The following is a 21,712-nucleotide window of genomic DNA, read 5'->3' on the forward strand; positions in this document are numbered from 1 at the left end:
GGGCCTAAGCTTAAAACTGTGAGCTTCACTTGCTTACGCTCATCCAGGCCGTACATGGTCGCCTGCTGCTTCACTCGAGCAAAGAAGTGGTGGGGTATGAGGTGGGGAGGCACGGTGTGATCTTTTTGCACGCGTCCTGTAATTGGGTCACAGTTAAGGGGGTGGTGTAAAGGAATTCCGTGTCTCCTTTCGATGTGACTGTGCGGTGGGTGGTTACTGAATTCATGGGTGCCTGATCTATCTGCTCTGGGGGGGTTGGGGTGCTTTTCTCCTTTGGGACTTTCCTTGCGCACATGTTCCCTGTACATATCTCTGCGCGGTTTTGTTTAGTTCTTGCCAATCAGGGCAGTCTTCTTCATCTAATTGGGATCCAAAGATGCTTTGAAACCCATTTTGCACTGAAAGCAAAGACTGCAGTTCCGCAATCTGCTTCTGGCATTTTGCATGATCCACTGAGCTTTGTCTGTGCTCCGTGGTGGCAGCATGGAGTGCTCTTAACGCAGCTTTTGGATCGTTGCAATGCCTCTACCTGTTTCTCTGTCTCTTCTCTTAACAGGACTGCATGTAGCGTGTCCTGATAGGCCTTCTCGTATTGGGTTTGGAAGCTGCTCAGATGCACTAGACAAGACTGATGTGCCCACTTGGCATTATCCACCTCTCCGTCTTTTGCTGCCAACTTCCTTCTCAAACCTATATTCTCTCTCTCGACCTCACTAACATCGACCTTGCTCGTTCGATGTCTCTCTTCTGTCTCTTTGCAGAGAGTCCGAACGACCTCCTCTGTGCTTCGCAATTATGCCAGACAGGACACGATTGCGATCGGCTTGTGAGCTTTTCCCAAGCTCTTCTTATGGATCTCTGACAGGTTCTCCCACTAAGTATGTCCTATACTCCCAGGACCTGTTTCCTCAATATCACAGAATTCACTCCCATCCGTTCCCTTTGGGATATTTCCTGATCTCTTCTTCCCAAACTGGACTCTGTCCTACTCTACTGCTGGTCGCTGCGACCTCTAATTCCTGGGGGGTCATAAGGCGTTCCATTGCCTTCATTGCCATTTTTCCTGTCGGAATGCTCTTTTAAAATTTGGAACGAGGGGTACTAAGGCGTGTTGCTAACTTTGCCTTTGTTCAATTGCTCTGTTTTATCACCTTTGCTCTCGAGTCGCCAGGTATCTTTCTGATACCGCCACTAGGTTCAAGTCCGAGTAATGATCAATAACCCAATACACCGATTAGTAAGATTTAAATCCAAGCACATTTATTATACACAGTAATCGCTACTCATGCACAAATTCTACGTCAAAGCTACTTCTACAACTAACAGGCCTATACTTAACTTCGGAAGGGGCCACCAGGTCAGGGGAACAAATGGCCTTTCGTTCGGGTTCTGAGTCTGTGGGATTCGAAGTTGGTACAGATTGGTAGCTAGGAGCGCCTATCTCGTAGCGAGCGTTGAATTAAGACTTACGGGTTTGATCTTCACTGCTCCGGTCACGGTCAATGTTGGTTCGTTGTTGCTGGGTGACCCGGGCAGGAAGAATTGCTGAAGAGTGAAGAGAGCTGGAGAAGAGAGCGATTTGAACTTGGGGCTCAATTCTTATAATCCACAGGGCTTCCCGCCTTTCGGAAGCCTGTACCTGGTCCCAAGTGATTGGACTTTGTCCCAATCGCTTGGTTCGATTTTCTCCAATGCTGGAGTGGTTCCCTGATCGATGGGCGGTCTTGAGGTGCTCGTTCACCTCCTTTGTGTTGGCTCCTGCTGGCGCCGACGAGTCTGGTTTTGCTTTGTCTAAATGTTGCTTATTGTTCCCGGGGATTGCTCATTAGTATGCAGATGACTGTTGTTTTGTTATGCTGATGGTTGCTGGTATCTATCTTGTCTGGCCTTTCCAGAGGTAAATACACAGCCAACCTGCAGCTGCTGGTTTTTGTCTTGTTGGCTGACTTCCCTATCAGCCTTTGACGTTCGCCATTTTGAATCGGGTGTTTGCCATTTTAAGTGGCTACAGGTGATGCTGTAAACACTGGTATGGCGTGCGCTATTTTCCGGAATACAAACTCCCGACAGTTTTTCGCAACAAAAATCTATCAGTTTTACCTTCTAGTCCTGTTAGTTACGCATGCATTAACACGCTTCCGAATTATGAGGATTGATCAGAACTGCTTGAACACTTGTGGTTTTTCTGTTCCCAATTGGATTTCTAATTCAAATTTTGGGTTCTCCCGGAGTGGTTAAGTACTTCTAAGTCGGGTCCCGTCAGGATGTCGCCAGTAAATGTTGGTAACTTTGGTCGGCTCTTAATTTGTTGCTCGTTGTGTCTTTACTTAATTTGCTCTGTTTCTGTAACCTTTGCTCTAGAGTCGCCAGGTATCTTTATGATACCGCCACGAGGTTCAAGTTCAAGTGCTGATCAATAACTCAACACACCAATTAGTAAGATGCAAATCAAAACACATTCATTATACACAGTCAATCACCACTCATGCATAAAACTCTACTTACTAGACTATCTCTATCACTAAAAGGCCTATACTTCGCTTTGGAACTGGCCCACCAGGTCAGGGGAACAAATGGCCTTTCATTCGATTCTGAGTCTGCAGGATTCAAAAGCTAGTATGGACTGGTGGCTAGGAGCGCCTATCTCGTAGCGTGCGTTGACTGGAGACTGACTTGGTTGATGCGGCAGCTAGGCAGGTCACTGTCCAGGGTTGTTTGGAGCTGCGAAGTGACCCTGCCAAGAAGGACGAATTGAACTTGGGGACTCTACTTTATAGTCCCCAGGGGCTTCGCGCCATTCGAGGTGGACCCCGTATCTGGTTCTAAGTGATTGGACTACGTTCCGATCACTTGGATCGATTTCTCCAATACTGGAGCTGTTTCCTGATCACTGGGCGGTCCCTAAGTGTCCGTTGGCCTTCCTTTGTCTTGGCTCCTGCTGGCGTGGAGGAGTCTGGCTTGGCCGCCTTCACCTCCAATGTTTCAGTTGTTCCCAGGGATCGCTCATTAATATGCGGATGGTTGCTAGTTTGTGCTGTCTGGGTTTCTGCAAGTTCTAATACACAGGAAACTTTGCACCTGCTAGTTTTTCCTGGCTTGACTGAATTTCCCTGCATTCTTTGCGGATCTCCATTTTAAGTCGGGAAGTGGCCAACCCAGGTGGCTACAGGGGCATGGGATGGCGAAGGCAAGACTGGAGTATTCATCGATCACCCCGAGGCAATACGTGTCGGTCGGAGGAGGAGGAGGAGGCCTTTGAAATCCACGCTGAGGCGGTCAAAGGGGCGGGAGGCCTTCAGGTTCACGCGGTCCGGCTGGTAGAAGTGCGGCTTGCACTCTACACAGACCTGGCAGTCCTTGGTGATCGTCCTTACTTCCTCGACGGAGTAGGGCAAACTTCGTGCCTTAATGAGGTGGGACAACCGAGTGACCCCTGGGTGACAAAGGCTGTCGTGCAGGGTCCGGAGTCTGTCTAACTGTGCGCTGGCACATGTACCTCGGGATAGGGCGTCTGGGGGCTCGTTGAGCTTGCAAGGCAATACTTAATCTCGTAGTTATAGGTGGAGAGCTCTATTCTCCACCGCAAGATATTCTGCACCGCAAGATTTTGTCATTTTTGATCTTGCTCCGCTGTGTGTTGTTGAACATGAAGGCTACCAACCGCTGGTCAGTGAGGAGAGTGAATCTCCTGCCGGCCAGGTAATGCCTCCAATGTCTCTCAGCCTCAAAGATAGCCTGGGCCTCCTTTTTGATGAATGAATGCTGAATTTCTGAGGCATGGAGGGTGTGGAAAAGAATGCCACGGGCCTGCTTGCCTGGTTGAGGGTGGCAGCAAGGGCGACGTCCGATGCATCGCTTTCTACTTGGAAAGGAAGTGTTTCATCTAAAGCGTGCATTGTGCCTGTGGCAATATCAGCTATGATCTGGGCGAAGGCCTGTTGGGCCTCTGCTGTCAGGGGGAAAAGAGTGGTCTGTTAGTGGGTGGGCCTTGTCCTCATAGTCTGGGACCCACTGAGCGTAATGAGGGCCCTGGGGCAATGGGGGAGGGGAAGCTCCATGAGGGGATGCATGCGGTCTGGGTCGGGCCCCAGAACTTCGTTCTGGACCACGTAGCCGAGGATGGCTAAGCGGTTTGTACGGAACACACACACACTGCTCCTTGTTGTACGTGAGGTTGAGGAGAGTGGCGGTGTGGAGACATTTTGCGAGGTTGGCGTCGTGGTCCTGCTGATCATGGCCGCAGATGGTCACATTGTCTAGGTGCGCAAAAGTGGCCCACGACCCGTACCGGTCGACCATTCGGCCCATCTCCCTTTGGAAGACCGAAACCCCATTGGTGACACCGAAGATAGCCGGCCATCTGCCTCTAATGCGGCGTATGGCCGGTCCGATTTACGGATGGGGAGCTGGTGGTAAGCGGATTTCAGGTCCACCATTGAGAAGACCCAGTACTGTGCAGTCTGGTTAACCATGTCAGATATGCGTGGGAGGGGGTACGCGTCAAGCTGCGTGTACCTGTTGATGGTCTGGCTGTAGTCCACGACCATTCGATTTTTCTCCCCGACTTAACCACTACCACTTGAGCTCCCCAGGGGCTGTTGCTGGCCTCGATGACTCCCTCCTGAAGCAACCGCTGGACCTCTGACCTGATGAAGGCCTTATCCTGGGTGCTGTACCGTCTGCTCCTGGTGGCGACGGGTTTGCAATCTGGAGTTAGATTGGCAAAGAGGGAAGGAGGATCGGCCTTTAGAGTCGTGAGGGGTGGTAAGGGTCTGTCGAATTGAAGGGTCAGGCTCTGGAGGTTGCACTGAAAATCCAGGCCAAGGATAAGTGCAGCGCAGAGGTTAGGGGGGACGTAGAGGCGAAAACGGTAGAACTCTACGCCTTGGACTGTGAGCGTGACCGTGCAGTACCCCCGGATCGCTACGCGATGGGATCCGGAGGCCAGGGGGATACTTTGATTGGTAGGGTGTACCTTTAGGGAGCAGCACCTTACCGTATTTGGATGTACAAAACTCTTGGTGCTCCCGGAGTCCAGTAGGCAGGAGGTCACTTGGCCGTTGACTTTCACGCTGGTGGATGCATTGGTCAGTGTGTGGGGTCTGGACTGGTCGATTACCATGGATGTGAGTCGTGGTTGATAGTCTGGTAGTGAGGCGGCTGCTGCGTCGGGGTCCTGGAACGCCGTTGGTCTCAGTGTGCTCCGGGGTGGACAAGATGGCAGCGTCCGGAGGTCCTGGGGTCACAAAATGGCGGCGCCCATGGAACGCACTTTTGTTGTGCGGGTGAGACGATGGTGCCCATTGCTCGCACATGGCATGGGGAGGATAGCGGCACCCATTGTCCGTGACCGGGGCGAGTGGGGGCTGCCGCTGAGCGGGCCTGGTGCGGGGGAGAAGATGGCGCCCATTGCTCGCACATGGCCTGGGGAGGATAACGACGCCCGTTGTCCGTGACGGGGGGGTGGGGGGGGGGGGGGGGGGGCGGCGACGACAGCTGCTGCTGAGCGGGCCTGGCACACCGCTGCGTAGTGGCCCGTTCTTTCCGCAGGCCTTACAAAGGGCAGCGTGGGCCGGGCAGCTTTGGCGTGGGTAGCTTTGGCCGCAAAAATAGCATCGGGACCCCCTGGAGATCACTGGCTGGCACGTAGCACAGGCGTACTGGGTGGGTAGCTCCCCCGCTGGGGCGGCTGCCTGTGGGGCCCATGAAGCGTAGGAGGAGTGGGCCGTGCGGTTGGGGGCGTAGGACTGTACATTGCGCAGGGCGACCATCATGGAAAGCGCTAGTGTTTTAGTCTCTGCGAGGTCGCGCGTGGCCCCTTCTAGGAGCTGCTGCCTGATGACATCGGACCCAATCCTAGTTATAGAAGCGTCCCTTGTAATGAGATAGGAGTGCTCCTTAGCTGTAACATCCTGGCAGTCACAGTCCCGCACTAGTGGGATCAGGGCCCTCCAGAAGTCCTCGATTGACTCACCAGGTAGTTGAGTATGCGTTGCGAGCCTGCGTCTGGCGAAGAGTGTTCGTCTTCTGCTCATAACTCTTTGAGTCGAGTCATAGCGTCAGCGTAATTGGGCACATCCTGGATCAACGGGAAGACTTTGGAGCTGAGTCTGGAGTACAAGATTTGAATCTTCTGAGCCTCTGGAACAGGGGTCGGCGCCGCGTTGATATACCCTTCAAAACAAGCTAGTCAGTGCTGGAAGTCCTTTCTGGTGTCGCTTGCGTGTGGATCCAGCTGCAGGCGATCTGGTTTAATCCGGAGGTCCATTTTCTGAAACTGATAGTAATAAATTGAGGCACGATCAATTTGGCTGGAGACAGTTGAATTCAAACTGAGGCTTTATTAGTATCTGAAGTGTGGCCTCCTACAGCAACTGACAAAATGGCTGTTAGCTGAAGGCCACGCATTTTTCTAACCCGGCTCCTGGGCGGAGCGAGCATGCAGGGGCCCAGGTGAACCTGAAGTGCAGGTTCTACCGTATAACCCTTAATATAGGAACACAGTGGTTTACCACATGGAGCAGATGGAGGAAGAGTTTAAAAGTTGGGATATGCCCCATCCTGCTTTCCCTGGCAGGATGGGTGCAGACTGTGAAGATGACGGTTCTCCCCAGGTTCCCCTTCGTTTTTCAGTGCCTCCCCATTTTCATCCCCAAGTCCTCTTTTTAAGCGGGTGAATAGGATTCTTAGTGGGTGAATAAAACCCCGCGAGTTAAAAGGGCATTCTTGAACTTCTGCAGCTATTATTGGGTGTGGCCATGATTAGGAAATGGGGGCGGCGTCATGCAAAGGCACCAGCCTAGGGGCACTAGTCACGGCTCCACTGCCGTTCTCACCGGCGCGATACACCACAAGTCCGATGGTGTGGCGGCTCTGAGGATTTGGGGGCAGTAGAGGAGTCACAGGCAGGAGGGGGTCTGTGGACCCCGATACGGAATAACCATAGATTTGCTCCAGGTAGGATGGATGGTAAAGGGAAGATATTAGGAGGATGGGGGACCTGTTTATAGTTGGGACTTTCCCTAGCAGGCAGGCGCTGGAGAAGTTCGGCCTGCCCCTGGGGAATGCGTTCAGGTACCTCCAGGTTCAGGACTTTCTTAGAAAACAGGTGGGGACATTTCCGCTGCTGCATCTGGGTAGGGGAGGGGAAGGTATAGGACAAAGATCTGGAGCTGCAGGAGGTGGGGGAAGCCTTTGTGGAGGAGTTGAAGGGCAAGTGGGAGGAGCTGGATGAGGACCTGTGGGCTGATGCCCTGGGCAGGGTGAATGCCTCCTCATCATGTGCCGGGCTCAGCTTAATTCAGTTTAAGGTGGTGCATCGGGCGCATATAACGGCGGCAAGAATGAGTTTTTTGGGGTGAAGGACAGGTGCCCGAGATGTGCAGGGAGTCCGGCGAACCATGCCCATATGTTTTGGGCATGCCCAGCGCTTAAAGAATTCCGGCAGCGGTTTGCGAGGGTGATGTCTAGGATTTTGGACACTCGGGTGAAGGTGAGTCCAACAGTAGCGCTATTTGGGGTGTTGGAAGGATCCAGGAGTGCAGGAAACGAAAGAGGCTGAGGTACTGGCCTTCGCCTCCCTGATAGCCCGGAGACGGATCTTGTTAATGTGGAGGGACTCGGAAACCCCCCCCCCCTGAGTGTAGAGACCTGGGTTAGCGATATGGCGGGGTTCCTCAGCCTGGAGCGAATAAAGTTCGCCTTGAGAGTTCCACAGCAAGAAATGGGGTTCTTCCAGCGGTGACGACCTTTCCTTGACTTTCTAGGGGAGCAGTAATTGTCAGCAGCATCGGGGGTGGGGGGAGGACTGTTGATATAATGTAAGTTTTATAGGAAGACAACACCCACCTTGTTTTGTTTAATAATACTTGTTTATTTTTATTATTATTTGTACTTCTATCTTCGTTATGTAAAAACATTGGTTGGAAAAGCTTTCATAAAACATTTATTTTTAAAAGTAAGAATAAGTCCAGCTGCAGTTCCATGTGGAGAAGCAACTATTCAAATGTATTTGTTCAGTTTCTTCTTCTATTCTGAGTTTGTTTACTTTTCCCCACCAGAAGATACTGCTGATAAACCACCACAAAACTTTGTACTCTCTGTGGAAGCATCCAGAGACAACTCCAAGACTTCTCCTAAAACAATGCCACTGAGAAGGTAAGTAGTAAAATGTGGTATCAAATTGCTGCTGCTTATTTATTGTAGCTGGTCCATGGTTGGTTACTGGGATGACAATGGTAATAGGCTGGGAGTGAAGAGCGACAAAGGCCAGTGAGATTTTAACCTCCTTTCTGTTGACTCTCATACGGGAGCCAAATATGAGCTTGTTAAATTTACCTTAAAATGGAATGGTAGACACATACCACACATGGTTAACACTTGGGTGTACCTACAGTACGTGGACTGCAATGGTTCAAGAAGTTAGCTCATCAATTTCTGGGTGGGTAGCAAATGCTGGCCTAACCAGTGATGCTTAAAAATTAAAAAGGACTTGGTATGAAATTGGATGACCTGAGGTGAATTGGAACATGAATTATATTTGTTTTTTTAAATAAATTTAAGAGTACCCAATTACTTTTTTCCAACTAAGGGGCAATTTAGCATGGCCAATCCACCTACCCTGCACATCTTTGGGTTGTGGGGGTGAGACCCATGCAGGCACGGGAAGAATGTGCAAACTCCACACGGACAGGGGGCCGGATCGAATCTGGGTCATCAGCGCTGTGAGACAGCAGTGCTAACCACTGCATCACTGTGCAGTCGTCATGAATTTTATTTGTGTCTGATAAGTAAACCATATATGGATTGAATGGAGATAGAGATTTAGAAAGAAATCGGAGAGGAATAACATTCATTCAATTCTGGACAATGTGTTGAAGTGAGTGAATGTTGTCAGGGCAAAGTTTTATTTTGACTGTAGCATACTAACTCCTATCTGGTCTAAATTTTAATTTTCACTAGATCGACCAGGAAATCAACTGAACAATTGAGAAAAGAATTGGGCAAAATCCGAGCTGTAAGAAGAACTCAGGATCTGGAATCTACGGAGCCTCCAGTTAACAAAAAAGCTAAACTGTAAGCTGCTTGTTTAACTTCCTCCTTGAGAGATTGGCATGCTGGTTTTCGGGGGGTCTTTACGTGACTTTCTACCGCGATGCCTGAAAGTACAGTAGTCTAGATGTTCAGAATTCTCTTGGGACAGCAGCAAGTTTCCACAGTGGAGTCCTTCCATTCTAACCAACGTTTGGAAACTGCTGCACTTGAATCTTGTTTTCTTCGAGGATTGTCTGCCTTGTTTGTTTTTTTAATTTTAAGTGTTTCCGATTAAGGGACAATTTAGCATGCCTAATCCACCTAGCCTGCGCATCTTTGGGTTGTGGAGGTGAGACCCACGCAGACACTGGGAGAATGTGCAAACCCGGCAAACTTGATCCAGGGCCGTGATCAAACCCGGGTCCTCGGTGCTTTGAGGCAGCCGTGCTAACCACTGCAACCCAACATTGCCTGTCTTCACAGTGGCGTTACTCCTTGGGCTGGTTTAGCACAGTGGGTTAAACAGCTGGCTTGTCATGCAGAACAAGGCCAGCAGCGCGGGTTCAATTCCTGCACCGGCCTCCCCGAACAGGTGGCCCGAATGTGGCGACTCGGGGCTTTTCACAGTAACTTCATTGAAGCCTACTTGTGACAAGCGAATATTATTATTATTATTTATTATTGATGTTAAACTTAATTGGGCTTCTGATAAATGTTGCACTGAGGGATGCATAATTAGTTTGCCAATACTGCAATCAAAACTCTTCCATCGTAAAATGGGTGTGGCTTTGTTTGAACCACACCATCAATTGCTTTACGGAGATGTCAAGTAGACCAATTATTCTAGGTGTACTTTGTGTGGTGGTAACTAAGCTGCTTGTATTGGTCTAACAGACATTTTCAAAGTCCCCCGCAGGTGGGTTGCGGGGAGGGTTCCGGCCCTCCCGATTGCACAAATTTGCGGGCAGCAGCCGGCCTTTAACAAGGCTGGCTGCGAGTAGGCTTCAAAAAGACTGCGACCATACAAAAAAAATGCGGCCGCACTGCGCATGTGTGCCGGCTCATCGATGCACATGTGCACCAATAAGTGTGTATGTATGCACAGTGCGGCTGCATTTTTTTTTTAATGCAGTCGAAGCCGGCATTGTTAAACGCTGGCCGCAAAACATTCGGGGGGGGGGAATGATGTGATTGGTTGCTTTCTGAATTTTGATGCTGACGAAGGGGAAATCTCTTACTTCAACAATGGTCAGGATCTGGGTGTTGCATTTAGGATTGGGAAAGACAGTCTCACTGACTAGCCTTATTTCTGCATGTTCTATGCCACAATTGTGCTGTGGAGCTTAACGTTGGGACAGATGGAGACTCCATTCTTTCTGACACTGGAAGGCTTCACTTCATCCAACAAGTTCCATTGAAGGAACGTGTACGAGGGCCAAAGGGACCCAAAACCATTTCTCCATTTTGTCAGTAGCAAACAAGGTAAGAGAAAATGGTGGGCTGCGAAGGTCGGCTGGGTTGGGTCCCGAAGGTTGGTAAAAATGAGTCACTGGAATAAAAGTTTGGAAAACGCTGGTCTAACATAGTTTGGTTTGAGCTGCATCTCTGGAGATGGATAACAGGAATAAAAAATATTCTTATTAAATCTAGAGTTCTGACTGGGAGGCACTCTGGGAGTAGAACAGGGAGTCGTAACTCCAAATTGACCTTGCCTGCCACACCAACTGTTCTCAAGTAAGTCTCACTACTTCTGAAATAGGAATATGCATCCTTTCTTAATCTTGCTACTTTTCTTTTGTGATGCAGCTATTAATACAAGTTGTGGCAAGCCTTATTGAGTTTGACAGTTTATTAATTCTCAACTTGATACAACCCATCTCATCTCAATTTTGAACTTAACAATGTGAAAGAAGGCCATTTGGCCTGTCGTGTCTGTGCTGACGAGCAAGTCACCGTATGCCACACTTGCTTGAAGGGCCGAATGGCCTGCCTACTTCTAGTTTCTTATGTTTTTCCCATAGACCAGCAAATAGTTCTCTTCAGATAACGATCCAATTCCTTTGATCAAATCTGCCTTGCCCATGGTTTTTAGTCATGCATTCCAACTCTTAACCATTTGCTGTGGATGTCCTGTGTCTTGATCCTTTCACTAATGGGAACAGTTTCCGCCTTCTCTACTCTGTTTAGACCCTTTATGATTTTGAATACCCCTATCCAATCTCTGCACCAGAAACGGTCTCCACTATCGTGTAACTACATTTCCTCGTCCCTGGAGCTATTTTCACGAATCTCATCCTACACTCTTTTTCTAATGCCTGACCAAGGCACTGACTTGAGACTTGGTTCCTTTTTATGGCTCACTTCATCATTCTAAATGCGTTACAGAATTCAAAAATAACTTTCTCCTCAGCTGCACATCATCTTCTGTAGTTCTTCATTTGCCTCAACATATAGTAGCAGTTTATTAAAATTGTCCACAATTTGCCAATAACTGGAAGTCATAGATTCAAATGTTTTTAAAAGGGTACAGGGGTCAGAATGTTTCCACTCGGTTGTTGGATTTGAAACACCACTCAGTTGTCTGAATTTGAAATAAGTGTTGGAAGGTTTACATGCATTAAAAGCGTTGGGTAATATTGGAGGATGGTAACTTGTAGGGTTCTTGATTTGATTGTCACGTGTACCGAGGTACAGTGAAAAGTATAGTGTACAGTCCAGACAGATTGTTCCATAGATGAAAAAACATAGGCCATGCATAAAATATACATGGGCCACGCATAAAATATACAATGTAAATACATAGACGCAGGACATAGGCCAAAGTGTGACAGCTCTTTCAATGAGTCAACACAACAAAATGGGCAGAATGGCCGCCTGTTCTCTCTTGCTCTGAATTCTAATGAAATTACTTTTTTCATCTTGATTTGAATGACCTGGACGCAGAGGTCAGACAAGAACTTTGGTGTTACATAAGAACTAGGAGCAGGAGTAGGCCATCTGGCCCCTCGAGCCTGCTCCACCATTCAATGAGATCATGGCTGATCTTTTGTTGACTCAGCTCCACTTTCCGGCCCGAACACCATAACCCTTAATCCCTTTATTCGTCAAAAAACTATCTATATTTATCTTAAAAACATTGAATGAAGGAGCCTCTACTGCTTCACTGGGCAAGGAATTCCATAGATTCACAACACTTTGGGTGAAGAAGTTCCTCCTAAACTCAGTCCTAAATCTACTTCCCCTTATTTTGAGGCTGTGCCCCCTAGTTCTGCTTTCACCCGCCAGTGGAAACAACCTGCCCGCATCTATCCTATCTATTCCCTTCATAATCTTATATGTTTCTATAAGATCCCCCCCCCTCATCCTTCTAAATTCCAACGAGTACAGTCCCAGTCTACTCAACCTCTCCTCTTAATCCAACCCCTTCAGCTCTGGGATTAACCTAGTGAATCTCCTCTGCACACCCTCCAGTGCCAGTACGTCCTTTCTCAAATAAGGAGACCAAAACTGAACACAATACTCCAGGTGTGGCCTCACTAACACCTTATACAATTGCAGCATAACCTCCCTAGTCTTGTACTCCATCCCTCTAGCAATGAAGGACAAAATTCAATTTGCCGCCTTAATCACCTGTAAACCAACTTTTTGCGACTCATGCACTAGCACACCCAGGTCTCTCTGCACAGCAGCATGTTTTAATATTTTATCGTTTAAATAATAATCCCTTTTGCTGTTATTCCTACCAAAATGGATAACCTCACATTTGTCAACATTGTATTCCATCTGCCAGACCCTAGCCCATTCACTTAGCCTATCCAAATCCCTCTGCAGACTTCCAGTATCCTCTGCACTTTTTGCTTTACCATTCATCTTAGTGTCATCTGCAAACTTGGACACATTGCCCTTGGTCTCCAACTCCAAATCATCTATGTAAATTGTGAACAGTTGTGGGCCCAACACTGATCCCTGAGGGACACCACTAGCTACTGATTGCCAACCAGTGAAACACCCATTAATCCCCACTCTTTGCTTTCTATTAATTAACCAATCCTCTATCCATGCTCCTACTTTCCCCTTAATGCCATGCATCTTTATCTTATGCAACAACCTTTTGTGTGGCACCTTGTCAAAGGCTTTCTGGAAATCCAGATATACCACATCCATTGGCTCCCCGTTATCTACCGCACTGTTAATGTCCTCAAAAAATTCCACTAAATTAGTGAGGCACGACCTGCCCTTTATGAACCCATGCTGCGTCTGCCCAATGGGACAATTTCCATCCAGATGCCTCGCTATTTCTTCCTTGATGATAGATTCCAGCATCTTCCCTACTACCGAAGTTAAGCTCACTGGCCTATAATTAAACGCTTTCTGCCTACCTCCTTTTTTAAACAGTGGTGTCACGTTTGCTAATTTCCAATCCGCCGGGACCACCCCAGAGTCTAGTGAATTTTGGTAAATTATCACTAGTGCATTTGCAATTTCCCTAGCCATCTCTTTTAGCACTCTGGGATGCATTCCATCAGATCCAGGAGACTTGTCTACCTTTAGCCCCATTAGCTTGCCCATAACTACCTCCTTGGTGATAACAATCCTCTCAAGGTCCTCACCTGTCATAGCCTCATTTCCATCAGTGACTGGCATGTTATTTGTGTCTTCCATTGTGAAGACCGACCCAAAAAACCTGTTCAGTTCCTCAGCCATTTCCTCATCTCCCATTATTAAATCTCCCTTCTCATCCTCTAAAGGACCAATATTTACCTTAGCCACTCTTTTATGTTTTATATATTTGTAGAAACTTTTACTATCTGTTTTTATATTCTGAGCAAGTTTACTCTCATAATCTATCTTACTCTTTATAGCTTTTTTAGTAGCTTTTCTGTTGCCCCCTAAAGATTTCCCAGTCCTCTAGCCTCCCACTGATCTTTGCTACTTTGTATGTTTTTTCCTTCAATTTGATACTCTCCCTTATTTCCTTAGATATCCACGGTCGATTTCCCCTCTTTTTACCGTCCTTCCTTTTTGTTGGTATAAATCTTTGTTGAGCACTGTGAAAAATCACTTGGCAGGTTCTCCACTGGTCCTCAACTGTTTCACCATAAAGTCTTTGTGAACCTTTATTGTATACGGTTTCCCATCTGCACCTTTGGAGTACAGGTGATATCTCTTTCTCTTTTCCTCCTGCCCCAAATTGGGAGGAGCTTCACCTGCTATAAACCCCAGCCTGAGAGCACGGCGGAGCAGGTGACCCTGCGTGGTGAGGGGTAGTGTATTTGTGAATAGAGTAAATTAGCCTAGTACTTCAAGTAAAGATCTTGCATAGCAGAGGAAGGAAACCGAGCACAGGTATTTAAATGTACAATGCCCCTGGAGGTTTATTACCCTTCTGCTCGACATTTGGTTGGAAGCAAGGTGAGTACATGAATGAGAAAGTGGGTGTGCAGTATAATTCGCTGAGTGGCCGATGTGCTACAAATTCCATGTAGCTTCTCTTCCCCACCCCACATTGTGTCAGTCACCACGTGCCAGACTTGAACTTTATTTCATTAAGTTAGAAGATCTGTCTCTTTGGAATACTGTGATGAGAACATTTTATCCTGCTTTGTAACGAAGACTTTTTCTTGTAGAAAGGAATGGCTGGTCAAATTGTAGCCAATCTATTAAGACTTGTTAAAGCTGCAGGGTTTGAATATATGGTTTGTTTCCTTTGTAAAATATGATTCTAAAACAATTTTCTCAGTCGTAGCTGAGAATTTGTAAAATATTATTTATTCTGATTTCTCTACTTTTTTTCCCTGTAGGAGGAAGCAACATATGGGTTCAAAGGGAAAAAGCACAGAAGAGTTGGAAATGGAAAAGATTGCGCAATTTCAGAAGGAAGTGGCAGAGCAGAGGAAAGCTAACGAGGAATCACTGAAGCTGGCCATATCTGGTGCAGGTACCATATGCCAACAGAATGAAGGTTGGAAAGAGAATTGTTTTGTTGTTCCTCCTGGAGGTTGAGGTAAAGTGCCACACACATCCAAGTTGGCCACTAAATATCTGAGCCGAAAAACAGCTAATCAGCACAGCTGACCACCCCGCACCCTTTGTGCACTTTGTTAATAGCAGGTTCATGTCGCAGTGATCTGGAATAAACCTTTCCCTCTTGCGACCAAAAAAATGATGATGTTAACTACCTATCCTGCTGAGATTAGGTAGCTTGGCACAAACCATATTTGTAACATTCTGGCTTTTGTCAGCACACTGGCTTGATCAACAGAATCACTGGGGAAGGTTAAAGTAATTATACCGACACAGAAGATCTTATACCTATTTGCTATTACCAAGCAAATGTTCTAGCATTGTAGATTCTTCTAATGCATAAGCGCTTTCTTTCTTTTAAATTTACAATACCCAATTCTCCCCCCCCCCCCCCCCCCCCCCAAATTAAAGGGCTATTTTTACCCTGCACATCTTTTTGGGTTGTGGGGATGAGACCCATGCAGACAAGGGATGTGCAAACTCCACACGGACAGTGACCCGGGACTGGGATTGAACCTGGGCCCTTGACGGATGACATCCATAAGAATTGATGAACATGGTATCCAGTGAACCACGTGGTCCCTTTCCTTCCTAGTTCAAGATTCTCTTAAGCTCTTAAGGTTGAGTTTTTTTGCAAAGCAGGTGTGTGCCTGGAACCCGCTGCCAGAGGAGGTGGCGGAAGCAGGTACAATAGTGACGTTTAAGGGGCGTCTTGACAAATACATGAATAATATGGGAATAGAGGGAGACAGACCCTTGGAAGTGTAGGAGGATTTAGGTTAGACAAACAGTATGGTCGGCGCAGACTTGGAGGGCTGAAGGGCCTGTTCCTGAGTTGTACTTTTCTTCCTTTGTTAACATGCATGTTCAATCGGCAGTTCAGAAGGCAACTGCACTGAACATTTGTGTCGATACGGCTAGAATGCAAGAGCAGTGTTGTAGTTCTGAGGTTGGAGAAGGATTTGGTCAGACCCTATTTGGAGTATTGCAAGCAATTGTGGGCCCCTTTTTTAAGGAAGGACGTGCTGGCCTTGGAAAGGGCCCAGAGGAGGTTTACAAGAATGATTCTGGGGAATGAAGACCTCGTCATATGAGGAGCGGTTGAGGACTATGGGTCTGTACTCTGGAGTTTAGAAGGATGAGGGGGTTCTTAGTAAAACTTGGTGGGATACTGAGAGGCCTGGATAGAGTGGATGTGGAGAGGATGTTTCCACTGGTAGGAAAAACTAGAACCTGAGTGCACAGCCTCCGATTGAAGGGACGATCCTTTAAAACAGATGAGGAGGAATTTCTTCAGCCAGAGGGTGGTGAATCTGTGGAGCTCTTTGCCGTAGAATGCTGTGGAGGCCAAATCGCTGTGTCTTTAAGATAGAGATAGGTTCTTGATTGATAAGGGGATCGGAGGGTGGCATATTGCACAGTGGTTAGCACTGGGACTATGGCACTGAAAACCCAGGTTTGAATCCCAGCCCTGGGTCACTGTCCGTATGTTGTTTGCACGTTCTCCCCATGTCTGCGTGGGTTTCATCCCCACAGCCCAAAGATGTGCAGGTTAGGTGGATTGGCCATGCTAAATTGCCCCTTGGAAAAGAAATAATTGGGTACACAAAAAAAAAAATTTTTAAATAAGGGTATCGGGGGTTATGGGGAGAAGGCAGAAGAATGGGGATGAGAAACATATCAGTCATGATTGAATGGCTTAATTCTGCTCCTTATGGTCATTGGGTTTGCACCTGTTGCTTAATTCAAATAGTAAGGTCTTACAACACCAGTTTAACGTCCAACAGGTTTCATTGGAACCACTAGCTGCTAGTGATTCCAAAGAAACCTGTTTGACTTCATGGTACCACAATGGATAGCACTGTTGCTTCACAGCTCCAGGTTCAAGGGTTCAATTCCCGGCTTCGATCACTGTGTGGAGTCTGCACGTTCTCCACATGTGTGTGTGGGTTTGCTCCGGTTTCCTCCCACAAGTCCCGAAAGATGTGCTTGTTAGGTGAATTGGACATTCTGAATTCTCCCTCGGTGTACCCGAACAGGTGCTGGAATGTGGCGACCAGGGGCTTTTCAAGTAACTTCATTGCAGTGTTAATGTAAGCCTACTTGTGACAATAAAGATGATTAAAACATGGTGTTGTAAGATGTCTTACTGTGCCCACCCCAGTCCAATGCTGGCATCTCCACATTAATTCAAATATTCAAAGCAGTTTTTTGTCGTAACATTGTAGGGTGATTGGAGTGACTGTTCAGCTACATTAAGGAGTAGATTGCAGTGTACCCTTAATTTTTTTTGGGGTGGGTAAAGTGCCTGGTCCCTTTAAATTATTTTGCATGGCTACAAAGGCATCTTTTTAAAGACCAACTTGCGCAGAAACCTTTCGGGCTGTTTTGCAGTTTGGAGGTGAAGTGAAATTTGAAGGAAAAAAAGAGTACCCAATTATTTTCCAATTGCGAGGCAATCCACCTAACCTGCACATCTATGGATTGTGGGGGTGAAATCCACGCAGACACAGGAAGAATGTGCAAACTCCACACAGTGACCAGGGGCTGGGATTGAATCCGGTTCCTCAGTGCCGTAGGCAGCAGTGCTAACCACTGTGCCACCCGAAATGAAGTGAAATATAACCATTACTTGTATAGGCTGATGGAACGGGACATTAACAACCGCTAAAACTGAGAACTATTTGTGCTACCTTTTTTTGCTTTCTTCTGTAAGTATACCCTTTTTTATGTCAGCTTCTTCAGTTAGTCCTATGGTAAAACTGTTTTCTGTGCTTTTAACAGTGTTTCTCTTTACAGGACTTTAAATGGCAAATTCTCAAAATTATATCTGTTGTTTAACCGCAGTGCCCTGTTTCCTAAAGGAGGGTTAATTCAATAGTTTTAACTTTGATCTGTAAATTTCAGGTCAGAATATGAAAAGAACACACATCCCACCCACAAAACCAATGGATATCAAGTTCCACACAGATGAGCGCATTAAAGCACATGGTGAAACTCAAGTGGCCAAAGTGTACAAGGAAGTAAACTTCACCAATGAACTCCGTAAACCTCAGCAGTTTCCTGTGAGTAGATTGTGATTGCCTCTAAATCTGTTAATCAAGCGGAGTATTGCAGTGAACGCACAGGGAACGGAAATATTAGACTGATTTATTTTTCAACACCATACCCACTTGTTACCGCTAATGTTTCAATATTTTTTAAAAATCGCTTGCACTTAACTTGCAATAAATGGTCAACCACTAAATCCTTCATGAGCCACTAGTTTTTCTCTCTTGCCCTGTTAGATTTTAGAATCGGAAAATTGAGTGCAGAAGCGAGGCCATTTGGCTCATCGAGTCTGCATCGACCCTCTGAAAGAATACCCTACCTAGGCCCTATCCCCATAACCCAACCTAACCTACAGATCTTTGGCAATTTAGCATGGCCAAACCACCTAGCCTGCACATCTTTGGACTGTGGGAGGAAACCGAAGCACCTGGAGGAAACCGTGGCAGACATGGAGAAGTGTAAACTCCACAGGTGCAGTCACCCAAGGCTGGGATTCAACCTGGGTCCCTTGTGCTGTGAGGCAGCAGTGCTAACCACTACCACCATGCTGCCCATGTCCAGAACTCATCATTGCAAATTGTCCATGAAATGTTTTGACCTTTTTTCTAAAAATAAATTTTAGAGTACCCAATTCATTTATTCCAATTAAGGGGCAATTTAGTGTGGCCAATCCAACTACCCTGCACATCTTTGGGTTGTGGGGGGCGAAACCCACGCAAACACGGGGAGAATGTGCAAACTCCACACAGTGACCCAGAGCCAGGATCGAACCTAGGACCTCGGTGCCGTGAGGCAACATTGCTAACCACTGTGCCACCGTGCTCCCTAGTTGGCCTTCCTAATCCCAGAACCAACATCTTTACTCGTACTCGAATCCCCTGGTGATGAAGGCTATTGTCTTCCTATGCTAGCCTTTAGTGACTCATGAAACTGGATATCCAGATTTCTTTGGCCATACTCACTTCCCTGCTGCTAGTTTTCTCTATCAAAGTAAATAACTTTGCACCTAAAGTGAATAACTTTGCACCTAACATTGCATCCCATCTGCCATGCTCTAGCCCATTCACTTTGAAGCTTGGGTTCCTCTGGAAACTTTGCAAGACTGCCACTGTAAGGGGACAACAGCAATTTATGCTGTACGAGTATGGGGGGGGAAAGGCTTTGATATGTCTCAGCAATACTCAAAGTCCTGTACTACTAAACTATTTGCTTTGCTTTCAGTATGCCCAATCACTGGTGTCTCAGTTTGAGCACTCCTGCCTCGGAGTCAGAATTTTGAGCGTTTATTATAATAATTTTTTAAATAAAAAAAAAAAAATCAAGGTTGATACTCCACGACAGCGCTCCTCAATACTGTGCTGTCTTTGATCCAGCGCCCCATCTATCCCTTCGGTAGTTCTAAAAATATCATGGTACTATTTCAAGCAGAGGGGATGAATGTCCTGGCTAATACTTATCCTTTGGTCAACATCACAAAAGTATGTATTTGGTCATAATCACCTGAGTGCAAATTGGCTGCAGTTCCCTATGTTATAACCGTGACTACACTTCAAAAATGGCTGTAAATTGCCTTAGGATGTCCTCTGGTTGTGAAAGATGCTATTTAAATGCAAGTCTGTCTTTTTCATTTTGATCAAGAATCGATCCAGTTTGAGACACATTCATGTACATTAATTTTCTACATTTATAATAATTCATTATTTGCTTTCAATAATACTGACTGCTTGCTGCACAGACACGTGGACACAAAGGAACTACAGTACCGAAGCCTTTCAAACTCTCTCATGGGAACAAAAGGAAGCATGAGGCTACGGGTACCGAAGGATATGTTTCTCTGGCACAGCAAGTGGAGGCATTTCATTGTCGCACGCCATCACGTTATCAGGTTGAGGAAGGTAATCTGGTATTTACTTCTGTCTTCACCCAGATATATAGATGAATATTGTCATCGTTTGAGTTGAAATAATCTGGGGGGATGAAAGGACCGTTGGGTGGATCATCCAGTTTAGAATTAGATTTTCTGCAAGATCAGCTTCTGTGGTGAGAAATTATACTAAAAGCACATCAATCTCTTGGAACAGGTAGTTGTACATCAGATTTAACAGCATAGCGTTGAACGTTTTTAAAGAGGTAACCGAATAGACAATGGTATTTCAGGATATGTAATTATTGCTACTTTGAAAAGGCCTTTGATAAACTACCCCATAGTAGATTAATGAACAAGGTCCCCTGATTCTGCATTCTCTGACAAATGGTAGAATGGATTTCAAGCTGGTTCCAAGACACAGCAGAGGGGGAGTAAAGGGTAGTCATTCGGTGTCAGAAGGTGAAAAGTGATTTTCTACTGGCATCCGTGTTGGGACCACTGCTGTTCACAATTGCTTTAAAACACAATCTTTGCATTTTTGAATGGCACTAAATGGCATGGAAAATGGGGTGATGGCTAATACTAAGGAGGACTGTATCAAATTACAGGAGGACAATCCTAAACTTGGCATAATGGCGAATGACATTTACAGTTAAATGTGAGACTGTAAAATTGCCATAGTCCCAGATGACCATAGGCTGCTTTCCCATTTTGAGGGGAAGAACTGACTGGTGGTGGTTTAACCGGAGGATCACCACACCACTGAGGGCATTTAAAAGTTTATTGGATAAACATATGGATGATAATGGCATAGTGTAGGTTAGATGGCTTTTGTTTCGGTGCAACATCGTGGGCCGAAGGGCCTGTACTGCGCTGTATTGTTCTATGTTCTATGTTCACTGTCGAGGGGTAAGGTTGATAGAAGGTTTATATCACAAACCATCTTTTTAAAAGGCTAGAGAGAATCTGGGAAAGGATGCAGAGAAGATGTATGTGAAATTCATGGCCTTTAAAATTATGAAGGATTTAGATTTTAAGAGTGCAAAGAGCGTTTCTTGTGTGGAAGAGCATAACTAGTGGCTGTCAATATGAGTTGCCAAGGAAGTTGGTGGGGTATTCGGAAGAAACTTTTGATCCTAAGATTGGTGAGGATATGGAACTTGCCACAAGGAGTGATTGAAGCAAATATATAAATGTTTTGCCATTATCTGTCCATCCAATCAAACTGCTACTTTAATTGTGAAGACCACTGCTATCCTTCAATATCAATTATGCAACCAAATTTCTCACCTGCAAATTTCATGCCTCTCCTATTCCAAATCATTAGTATAAACAACACTAAGCTCTGCAGAATTCACAAAACATCCATCAACCCATTCCCCATCACTGAGCAATTTTAGATCCAACCGTACTAAATTTATCCACTGCTCTACACTCTTCAAACTTCCTTGTTACTTCTCATATAATTTGATACGTTAGTAAGACATGATCTTCCCCTAACCAAACCATGCTGACTATCACTGATCAATCTAAGTAATTTCTAAGCAATATATCACTAATTATTGATTTCCCTCTTTTGAGCCTCTATTTCCCCCCCCCCCCCCCCCCCCCCAACCAACCACCACCACCACAGAGGGCTAGAATGAGACTGAACCAAGATCTTGCACAAAGGTCACTGATGCTGTTTTGTTTTTACAATAAAAGCAAATTACTGCGGATGCTGGAATCTGAAACGAA

At 46.3% G+C, this 21,712-nt stretch overlaps 1 protein-coding gene across 4 annotated transcripts in view; it reads left to right on the forward strand.

Moving 5' to 3' along the window:
* tpx2 (TPX2 microtubule nucleation factor) overlaps positions 1 to 21,712 on the forward strand; it is a 76,895-nt gene that overhangs the window by 25,889 nt on the left and 29,294 nt on the right. For 2 of the 4 annotated variants that reach the window (XM_072514505.1, XM_072514507.1), the window contains 6 exons: positions 8,064 to 8,157; positions 8,962 to 9,075; positions 10,684 to 10,767; positions 14,835 to 14,971; positions 17,965 to 18,122; positions 19,844 to 20,003. In XM_072514505.1, the coding sequence (XP_072370606.1) occupies positions 8,064 to 8,157; positions 8,962 to 9,075; positions 10,684 to 10,767; positions 14,835 to 14,971; positions 17,965 to 18,122; positions 19,844 to 20,003 (747 nt within the window). Of the gene's footprint in view, positions 1 to 8,060; positions 8,158 to 8,961; positions 9,076 to 10,683; positions 10,768 to 14,834; positions 14,972 to 17,964; positions 18,123 to 19,843; positions 20,004 to 21,712 lie in introns of all 4 variants that reach the window. The other 2 variants (XM_072514506.1, XM_072514504.1) reach the window with 1 other exon arrangement.

This window comes from Scyliorhinus torazame, chromosome 8, assembly GCF_047496885.1.
Source record: "Scyliorhinus torazame isolate Kashiwa2021f chromosome 8, sScyTor2.1, whole genome shotgun sequence".
Taxonomy (NCBI): domain Eukaryota; kingdom Metazoa; phylum Chordata; class Chondrichthyes; order Carcharhiniformes; family Scyliorhinidae; genus Scyliorhinus; species Scyliorhinus torazame.